General features: G+C 40.1%; 1 protein-coding gene across 1 annotated transcript in view; it reads right to left on the reverse strand.

Moving 5' to 3' along the window:
• Positions 1-205: 205 nt before the first annotated feature.
• Positions 206-11043, reverse strand: part of LOC109935784 (epiphycan) — a 36849-nt gene continuing 26011 nt past the window's right edge. Inside the window, exons 3-6 of the mRNA XM_048607940.1 lie at positions 9219-9423; positions 7198-7400; positions 5801-5896; positions 206-427 (exon numbers count right to left, since the gene is read on the reverse strand). Of these exons, the coding sequence (XP_048463897.1) occupies positions 260-427; positions 5801-5896; positions 7198-7400; positions 9219-9423 (672 nt within the window). The 3' untranslated portion in view covers positions 206-259. The remainder of the gene's footprint in view (positions 428-5800; positions 5897-7197; positions 7401-9218; positions 9424-11043) is intronic.

Raw genomic sequence — 11043 nt, forward strand, 5'->3', positions numbered from 1 at the left:
GTTTTCCTTATTAAACATTTACAACTTTTACTTTCTCTTGCTTTATTGCCTAGCATTTCAAATAGTTATTTTGAATATGTTCTTCCTTTACAGAACTGATTCAATCATTCATTAGAGCATGAGAAATACCATGGATGTGGCACTTAAACAGATTTCTTGAAAAGGAAGTATTTGCTGTTGAAAATCCTAAGCACAATAGTAAAAGGCTTTGGCCTGCTGTGATTTCTTTTGTGTGAACTGGAAATAGAAATAGAGATCTTTAATAATTGCCATAGGGCACATGTGGGAGACAGATGTAGGCACCAGGTGTTTTGCTAAGATTAATGGGATTTCCATCCAGTCGAATGAGCTCCAGGGCCTTGCGAACATAGTGTATGTCCTTTGAGTTGCAGAAAGTGTCATCGTTAATCTGCTGAACATTGTTGTTCTGAAAAGATTAGAAAAAATGGCACATTAGTTTATCAGAATAAGGTTTTATTGTCACATATACTCAGGTACAAAGATACAGGAGTACGGTGAAAAATGTACAAAGTTGCAATTCTCTGATGACATCTTAGGCATAAAAAACCCAAAAGTAACAGAACAAACCATCTTAGATACCAAACCAAAACAGCCATTTTAGATACAAAAACAGAATTTTAAAAAAGCAGAAATACAAGAAACAGAGCTTAGAAGACCAGGTAATGTCCGTATCTTGAAGTCTGTAAGGTAAATGAGTCTCCATCCCCGAAGGTAATAAGATAAGAACACGAACGCAAGAAATAGGAACAGGAGAAGGCCATTTGGGCCACCAAGCCTGCCCTGCATTCAACATGATCATGGCTGATCTTGGACTTCAATTTCACTATCCACCTGCTCCCTGTAGTGATTGTAATGAGGTGAGCCAGGTGACCGCATAGATCATGAGTTCCCTGATTGGGCTTGTTAATCTGGTCTGATCAAAGAGCCCTGGCTGACAAATATAAACAGGAGTGTCAGAGGTTCTGTTCACACTGAGAGCTGATTCTGAGGGAGCTGGATCAATGTCAAGTACTATGCTTGTGTAAATAAATGCTGACTTGCTGACAGGATACCAGCCACTGTGGAGTTATTTCACTCCCAATATCCCTTGATCACCCAAGAGACCAAAAGCTTGACTCTGCCAGCTTTAAATTTATTCAAAGTTGGAGATTCCAGAGCCCTCTTGTGTAGAAATTTCACAATCCTTTGAGTGAAATAATTTCTCCTTCTCTCAGTCCTAAATTATGGTGCTGTTATCCGAGGTCGTTTTTCCTGTGTTTTAGAGTGCCCGACCAGTGGAAACAATCTTTCCATTTCTACACTATCAGGCCCTTTCAAAATCTTATGATTTAGCTATATGTTGACCTTTTGTGTCATGCCCTGCTCTAAATCAACATGTTGGTAATTGCTATAATTTTAACCTCTGTCCCCAGCCATATTCCCTATTCCTCTAACTCTGATCACCTGTTGGAATGCCCCCTGACTCCCCAATCTCTTTTCACTGCAATTGGCAGCTGCGTTTAGGGCTACCTTTCTTGAATTCCCTGCCTTAACATGGAACCAAACATATTGGGAGGCAGTGCCTTATTGGAAGTGTCACTGGACATGTAAACCAGAATCCCAGTCAAGTGTTCTCATTGCAGATGGTTGAAATTTGAATTCAATAAAAATCTGGCCAAACATTGTCGATTCAGAGATAGTAAGAACTGCCGATGCTGGAGTCAGAGATAACACAGTGTGGAGTTGGAGGAGCATAGCAGGCCAGGCAGCATCAGACGAGCAGGAAAGTTGATGTTTTGGGTCAGGATCCTTCTTCAGAAATGAGGGAAGGGAGAGGGGAGCTGAGAAATAAATTGACAGAGGAGAGGTGGAGCTTGGGAGGGTAGGTGTGATGGTGATAGGTGAGTGTAGGTAGGCAGTGGTGGGGATTGGTCAGTGAGGTGGGAGGAGCAGATAGGTGGGAGAGAAGATGGACAGGTTGTGTCAGGTCAAGGAGGCGGGGATGAGAGGGTGGCTTGGTCATGGGATGAGGCCGGGGGTGTGGAGATTTTGAAACTGGTAAAGTCCACATTGAGACCATTGGGTTGTAGGCTCCCAAGGCGGAATATGAGGTGCTGCTCCTCCAGTTTGTGGGTGGTGTCATTGTGACACTGGAGGAGGCCCAGGACGGACATGTCGCCCAGGGAGTGGGAGGGGAGTTGAAATGATTTGTGACTGTAAGGTGTTGTCATTTGTCGCGAACAGAGGGCAGGTCCCCGGGGACCGCTTTGTAGAGCACCTGCGTTCTGTCTGCGACAAATGACAACACCTTCCAGTCGCGAACCATTTCAACTCCCCCTCCCACTCCCTGGGCGACATGTCCGTCCTGGGCCTCTTCCAGTGTCACAATGACACCACGCAGAAACTGGAGGAGCAGCACCTCATATTCCGCCTTGGGAGCCTACAGCCCAACGATCTCAATGTGGACTTTACCAATTTCAAAATTTCCCCACCCTTGGCCTCGTTCCATGACCAACCTTCCCTCTCATTTCTGCCTCTTTGACCTATTGAAACCTGTCCATCTTCTCTCCCACCTATCCGCTCCTCCCATCTCACTGACCAATCCCCACCACTGCCTACCTACACTCACCTATCACCATCCCACCTACCTTCCCCTGCCCCACCCCTCCTCTCTCTATTTATTTCCCAGCTCCCCTCCCCCATTTCTGAAGAAGGGTCCCGATCTGAAACGTCAACTTTCCTGCTCCTCTGATGCTGCCTGGCCTGCTATGCTCTTTCAGCTCCAAACATTGTCAATTGTCATTTTAAATAAACCCATCAATTTCATTAATGTCCTATAGGAAGGGAAATCTGCCATCCTTGCCTGGTGTGACCTACGCGTGACTCCTGATTCACAGCAATGTTGTTGATTGTTGACTGCCCCTTGGACAATTAGGAATGTACAATAAATATTCACTTAGTCAGCAAGCCCTCATCCTATGAGCAAAATTTTGAAAAAGCACAGGAGGAAGACAATTAGTTCCTGAGGTGAATTCTGTGTTGTCATGGTTCAACTAGTCCACAATGTGAGGCCTATCCATGCACCCTACTGCCCATGCCTGCCCTCACCGTCCCTTCCCACAACCATTATCAATTACCTGCACAATTTTGCAAGATATGCATAAAAGAACTTTAGATCAACTCGGGAAAGAATCTTGTAAAATTCCTCTCTGATCATCTCCCTCATCCCCACCCCAAACCAAAGTGATTGAAGTGTTGGATGTAAGGTGAATGGAAACTCCTGAAGGAGTGGTAAACAGACCTGAAGTTATTGCCATTTATAAAGAGTGACTTGTGTCTATTTAATGAGGCCAAAGTTAGAAATGGTCCCTTTCTACATTTCTTGATGGAGGCCAGATGTCTTCATTTGTCATCCGAATTGTTCATGTAATTTCCCAGGTCAAAGAAAGGTTGAAAACCAATTAGTAAACAAGGAACCATCTTAAAGTATCCATATAATTGTCAGAAAAACAATTGGTTGATAATTGAAGGGAATTGATGAAATCTTTATCTGGGACATTATAAATGTGGGACATTGTTATGGGGTAAGATAGCTGGGAGATTACATATCGTCTCGTATTTATCTGTATGTTTTCACACTGAAACCATTACTCAGCTTTGTAACAGGTTTGAAACAGGCAGTTTATATTTAGAATTAGGACAGCTCAGGAATGGGCAGAGAGAGAAAGCATCTTGTGCTTTAGCTGAGGTCTCCATGATCTTGTGGTGCTTAAGAAGCATTAAAGGGTCATCATGGAAAGACCCCAAGAAATTTCATATCATGGAGAATACTAGGAACATTGAGGAGAATTAAAATGAGAGCTATGGCACACATTGGTTTAGATTCAGGAAAAGTGGATAAATGCTCAAGATTCTATACAGTATCGAACTCTTTGGGTGAAAATAAAAGTAGAATGGAGGCTAATCTGTTGAGATTTCTGGGCATGTAGAATTAATGTTTTGAAATATAGTATCAAATTAGTAGTACTTACTTTCCTATACCGTAAAAGGTTTTTTGTTTGAAATATGAAACCAAATGGAGTAATTCTTTCAGTTAATAACTGAGAGTTTGCTTTTCTTTTTAAAAGTTACTAATCTGCTTTGAGATTACAACATAGGGTAATACAACATAGGAAAAGTTGTTTCCCATAACTGGTAAATCCAGAACTCATGGGCAGAGTCTCAGGATAAGAGGCAGATCATGGGAACATAAAATTTAAGAAGGCTTTCAGCCTTCAATCCTACTCTGACATTCGTTAAGATTGTAGTTGATCTGCTTGTGGTCATAATTCCATTTTTCTGTTTCCCCCTCAAGAACCCATGACTCATTGTTTAACAAAATCTTATCTAACTTTGCTTCAAAGATCCAGCCTCCATTTCTTTCTGGGGAAGAGAATTTCACAGATTAACAGTCTTCTGAGAGAAAAAAATTGACCTAATGTCTGTCTTAAAAATATCACCTGATTCTCTCCAACAAAGGAAAATATTCTCTCGAATCTATCCTGTCAAGTCTCCTTAGGCTCTTTTGTAGTTTAGTCATTTAGGACTGAGACAAATGTTTCTTTACTCAACAACAAAAACAGATGTTGCTGGAAAAGTTCAGCAGGTCTGATAGCATCTGTGAAGAGAAGTCAGAGTTAACATTTCAGGTCCAGTGACCTTTCCTCAGAACTGGTGTAGTTAGGAAAATGTTCTGAATTTTGGAATTCTCTAGCTTCGTAGGTTGTGAAGGCTTCATTGTTGAATACATATTAGGCTAAGACAGAGATCTTTAGTCTCTAAGAGAATCAAGGGATGCAGGCAGTGGGTGAGAAAGTAGAGGTAAGGCCAAATATTAGCCAGAGTCATATTGAATGGTGAAGCAGGCTTGATTGGGCTGGATATAGTCTAGTCCTGTTCCTATTTCTTATGCTCTTATACAATGCATGGAACATGTCTGATTAAAAGATGTAAGAATTATCATCATATATGATAAACAGAGTGAGAATATTGTTGAGGCTACATATAGTATTTTTATTTGTATGTGCAACAGCTAAACTACTTAAGGTAGTTAGAAGTATGGAAGTTTGTAGGGCTCGTAAGGCAGGCATCCATCCTGTTGTTGGTGTGGTACATTGGGAGAATCATTGATCACTGAGATTTGAAATAAGGGATGAAATCGGAACAGTATTGAACTGAGCAGTATTTTCTCTCTTTCTTTCTCTGTTTATGCGCCACTATCTGGATTCACACTGAGCAATATAACTTTTTTCTCTTTATTCTTTCATGGAATGAGGGCATCACTGGTAAAACCAGTATTTGTTGCCCTTCTGTAATTACCCTTGAACTAAAAACCTTCATCAGCTATTTTAGAGGACAGTTAAAAGTCAAACATATTGTTAGAGTCCAGAGCCACACGTAGGTCAGACCAGGAATAGATGGCAGATTTCTTATCTGACAGGAATTAATGAATTGTTTTTTTTGTAATGACAATTGATGATAGTTTCATGGTTGCCATTACTGATACTAGCTTTCTGCTCTAGATCTCCGTTAATTGAATTTAAATTTCACAGCTGCCATGGTGGGATTTGAACTTTGAACCCATGTCCACGGTCTCTTGATAACATGTCTACTGGCGTCTCCTTGTGTTTTGCTAAATTTGCTAAACTGATACCTGAATTTGATACCTGGTCTATAGTTATGTTATTTTTGGAGGATGTGGTGACATTAGGTTATCAGGTTTAGCACAATATATATGCAACTTGAATGGTCTATGTTATACCTGTAGGTTAATGGAACGGAGGCTCTCAGGCAGAGGAATTGGAACATGATTCAATAAATTGCCAGCTAGATATAGATATTCAAGGTTATTCATGTCCTGTGAATTCAAAGGAAAAGAAGGAACAATGAGAAAACAAAGAATCATCAATTATTGAGCATTACCAGTTAACACAATGTGATGGAAAAATTGCAGTCACTGTCATTAAGTTTGAGATTGATACTGGGAGTGAAGAACATCTAACCTATTCCTAAATGCAAGATTATGAAAGTTTACAGCTTTTATCTGAGTGGAGTTTTCACCAAACAACAATTTTGCTTTAAAATTCATGAAGATGAAGGACAACATAATTTGAGGATTTTCTTTAGACTGCCCTGAAGTGGACAGCAGCCACAAAATACAAGTTAGAGCTGTACAACCAAGAGTCCACTAGCATTTTGGTATGTAACATTAAACTGTATGAAGAGGATAACAGAAGCAAAAGCAAGATAATCCTTTAAGCAACACTGTGCAAAAAGCTGTAGTCTGAAGTCTCATCTGATGTGGATGTGTGATTGATTAAAAATATGTGCAAACCTAGGGATATGGACATAGTTGTAGTGCCCCTTCCTCTGATCCTGAATGTTTGGGTTCAATCCCACTTGTCCTCAAGGTGTGTTATAACATATTGATTAAAATAACTACACTCCCAAATTTTATTTCTGTTGAATTTGATCATGATAAATGTAGGTATTTTCTAACCAATCTATCCAGAGCTCTTATTCCTGCAGCAAGTGGGACGTGAACTGGGGTTCTTGGCGTAGCAGTAGGGACACTACTACTCCACCACAAGAGCCTCTTCAGGGGAGCTATATAATCGGCAGTTAAATTTATATCACCTACTTTAAACTATTTCCCAGATTCAAAATTACGCTCACTAACACAGGGTCAGCACCATATCTGTACAAAGAGGATTTGAGAGCAAATATTTGCCATGAAGGAAAAACTTAAGTGATTGAAAAAAATGCCTTAGTTCTTCTGCTTTCTATATAGGAGAAAAGAAACGAGGAGTACACCAACCTGTCACAGGCTTCTCTGAAAACTACTCCGAAGAGTATTTGTGATTGGGTAATAACTGCAACATAGTTTAATAGGTAAATTACTTCATAAATGGAAAAATTAACACATACAGTATGAAAAACTCATGGAAGAATAACCATGTAGTGTAAAGAAGAAATGTGTACAGGCAAAAAAGATTTTTAAAGAAACATGGATACAATATTAAAGGACTGAAGGTCTGCTGTATTAAAGAAGTTCAATCAACTTTCAAACTAATCAGACCTTGCATTCAAATTTGAAAGTCGACCATGCAAGACATTTGTCAAAAAGGACATACTAAAGTGTATAATAATGGGTCTTACTTTGAATGCTTCATTCTTTATCCCACTGCTGTTCAATTTATTGTAACTTGCATCAATGCTGACCATAGTTTGGGGTAGCTCTGGAAGCTGCACAAGTTCATTTGAAGCAACCATCAGATCGACCAGTTCAGGCAACTGCCTGAAAGCATCTTCATCAATTGAAGAAATCCTATTACCTGTCACGTCAATCCTCTTTAGGTGATCTAGGATGATAATTATTCACAATTAATATACTTGGAACCAATAATACCATTATAATTCTATTACTTGTTGCGTCAATTGACTTTAGGTGATCTAAGATGATAATTATTCACAATAGATATACTTGGAAACAAATAATAAACGTAATAGTCCCTTCTTAATATCAATATGGTCCTAACAGTTGCCCGATCAAGGTAAGCGATTTGTAGTGTGTTAATTTAAACTCAGCACAATGCTAAGATAATGTGCTTCCATAAAGGCAATAGATTACACAATTGCAATATTATCTGCAATTAGAATTACCATATAAGTATGGACATTTATGCAACTCCTTCTCCCTGTTGTAGACTCCTGACCTTTCTCTTTGCTTCCTGAATTTTCCCCTTCCAAGCCACATTCAACCCTGCTTCCTTGTCCCACGTTGCAATCCTGCATACTTCCTTGACTTTGGTGACTCTGTGGGTCTCAGGAAAGTGGCAAGAAAATTCTGTAACACTGCCTCCAGCAGCAGCATGCAAAAGTGTATCAATCTGACTTCTGATATTTTCAGTTGATAACCTCTGCCACTGTCCCTCTCCGTCCCTAAGTTTGACAGCTTTTCCACTTCCCTCTGCATGCTTTCTGACATTACCAATCTGATAAGCCTCTTTATGCCCATGGGGGAGTCACTAATCAATCTCCCAGTGGTGTTAGCCGAGTATGAGTTCCCTTGGTAACAGGCAGTGGTCTGCCCAGCTGGGACTCATCACCTGAGTGCTTTATAATAGATATGTCTGCAGAACCGTCTGTTTCAGACTAGGACTAGCCTTTGTACGCCACATGTAGTGGCTCTATTTTGGTGTTCAACAATAAAAAATTTTCCTTTACAGTCAGACTCCCTGAGTTATTCCAACCAATGAATGGCTTGACTCAAATTTTAAGGCTATGCTGCCTCCATAAAGTTCCTTTAGGATTGTAATAACAGGAGTCTGCCATTTAATCCATGAAACACTTGCAGTCAGGATAGGTAGCTCTTCAAGCCTTCAAGTCTATGATTTAATGGAATTACACCTGATCTGGATATTAACTCTATATCCACTGGTCTTGGTTTTATACCGTTGGTGAACAGAATCTATTAATAACAGATTTAACATTATTAAGTGACCTAGAATCTGTTGGGTTTTTTGTGGGAGGAGTTGCACATTTCTAACACCTGTTGTGCACAGAAGTGTTTCATAGTTTCTGTCTTGAATTGCCTGGTTGTAATTTTAAGATTATGTCCCTTATGTAGCTTCTCCAACAATAGAAGAATTTTCTCTGTATCTGCCCTAACCATACCTTTCAAAATCCTGAAAACCAGCAGTCACAGTTCACTTGGATCATGGCTGATCTGTGGCAGTCAGCCTGCTCAACTGGCCAAATGGCTAAACTGTAATGCTGCATAACATTCATGGTGTACCTTCAACCTTCATGGTATTCATCTGGCTGCCTCCTTCCCTGCCCCATGCTTAATATGAAGTGGTACTCCCCAGGCTATGTAGCCAATTTGTCTCTCTTTAACAGAGTGAGATACCTTTGATTCCTTGTGGACTGTAGATATTATAACCAGATCTGTATCTTAACTCTATTTACATCAGTCATAGCAAATGCTATGGGCTCCTTCACTCAAAACTTTACTTTGTTTACATTCACGTTTCTATTGCCATTATACCGCAACCAAGCAAACAAATTGATGGTGATGCAAGAATTACAAAATAGAACAAGAACATGCATTCCATATAAAGAAATTAACATTGTCTTTCTTTTCATAACGATAAGCCCGAAGGTTCACATTATCATACTTAGCCCAGCAAAATCTCCTTTCTTTATGTCGGTGAGCTTGTTGAACCGTGCATAAAAGTGAGTGGTCTCCTTGGGGAGAGGAGGTATGGTTTTGATATCTGTGTCATCACAGTAAACAGATCCACTCAGGCAGGTACAGAGAAGGCAGGTTGGAAGGCCTGAGAATAAAACCAGAAAATAGATATTGTCTTTTGAAGTTATGTTCTGATGATTGAACAGTAATATTTAAATGTGTTTCACCATGCTTACTTTGCAACTCCCCCATAGGAACTGTAATAAGCCCAGGGAGCTTCTCAAATCTATTCTGTCATTCAATGGGATTACACTGATCTGTGTCTTAACTCCATTTCCACTGGCCTTGACTCCATAAACTTTATACCCTTAGAGAGCAAATATCTATTTATAAACTATTTAACATTATTATTTGACCTAGAATTTATCACATTTTGTGGAAGGGGTTCCACAATTCTATCACTCACTGTGCATAGAGTGATTCTCTTGAATTAAAACAAAAATTGTTGGAGGAACACAGCAGGTCTGGCAGCGTTTGTGGAGAGAAAACAGATTTAACGTTCGAGTCCAGTGTCTCTTCTTTGAGACAGGGTCTTTATTTTTACTTTCTCTAGAATTGCCTGGCTCTGGTTTTAAGATTATATCCCTTCTGTAGCTTTGCTGCCAATAGAATTTCTCTTTATCTGCCCTCTACATATCTTTCAAAATCATAAAAACCTGAACCAAATGGTCCCTTAACTGCTTCTATTTGAGGGCATACAAATCCAGTCTATGTAATCTCTCTTCTTAATCTAAAGTAATTGAGTCTACTGAATTATTTTAGTCACAACCATGGCAGTTATGCAGTCACACTAGATTCACAACAAATTTTCAGTGTGCAAAATGTGCTAGTGCTAATAATGTTAATGCTGGTGTTTGTGAGTTCAGCAGGATGATATCTTTGATAGTTTGGCAAAGAGAAGGGAGAGTAGGGAATCTCACTATATTTCAGGTATCATGAATTTTTAAAACTGAAAGAACTGCAGGTGCTGTAAATCAGGAATAAAAACAGAAGTTGCTGGAAAAGCTCAGCAGGTCTGGCAGCATCTGTGAAGAAAAAAAATCAGAGTTAACGTTTCGGGTCCAGTGACCCTTCCTCTGAACTTTTGATCATGAATTTTTAGCAGGCTAAACTTTATGTATGAGTTATGAATTAAAAGCATGAATACACTATTCAGCCCCGTGACCTTACTCAGTCATTCAGTGAGATCAGGGCTGGTCGGATTGAGCTTCAGGCTATGGTGGAATTTAAATTCAATAATAGAAATCTGGAATTAAGAATCTACTGATGACCGTGAAACCATTGTCAATTGTCAGAAAAACGCATCTGACTCCCTACTGCCCTTCAGGGAAGGAAATCTGACATCCTCACCTGGATTGGCTTACGTATGACTCCAGAGACACAGCAATGTGGTTGACTCCCAGCTGCCAACTGTGATGGCCTAGTGAGCCATTCGACTGGATCAATCACTATGAAGTTTCAGAAAGAAATGAAATTGGACGGACCACTTGGCATTGACCTAGGCACCGGAAAAGCCAACGGCAGAAATAGCCCTATTGCCCCTGCAAAGTCCTCCTTAATAATATCTGTGGCCTAGTGCAAAGTTGGGAGAACTGCCTGACAGAGCAGAGATAGTAGGAACTGCAGATGCTGGAGAACCTGAGATAACAAGGTGTAGAGCTGGATGAACACAGCAGGCCAAGCAGCATCAGAGGAGTAGGAAGGCTGACGTTTCGGGCCTAGACCCTTCTTCAGAAAATTTTCTGAAGAAG

The sequence above is a fragment of the Rhincodon typus genome, chromosome 18 (assembly GCF_021869965.1).
Source record: "Rhincodon typus isolate 14 chromosome 18, sRhiTyp1.1, whole genome shotgun sequence".
Classification (NCBI taxonomy): Eukaryota; Metazoa; Chordata; class Chondrichthyes; order Orectolobiformes; family Rhincodontidae; genus Rhincodon; species Rhincodon typus.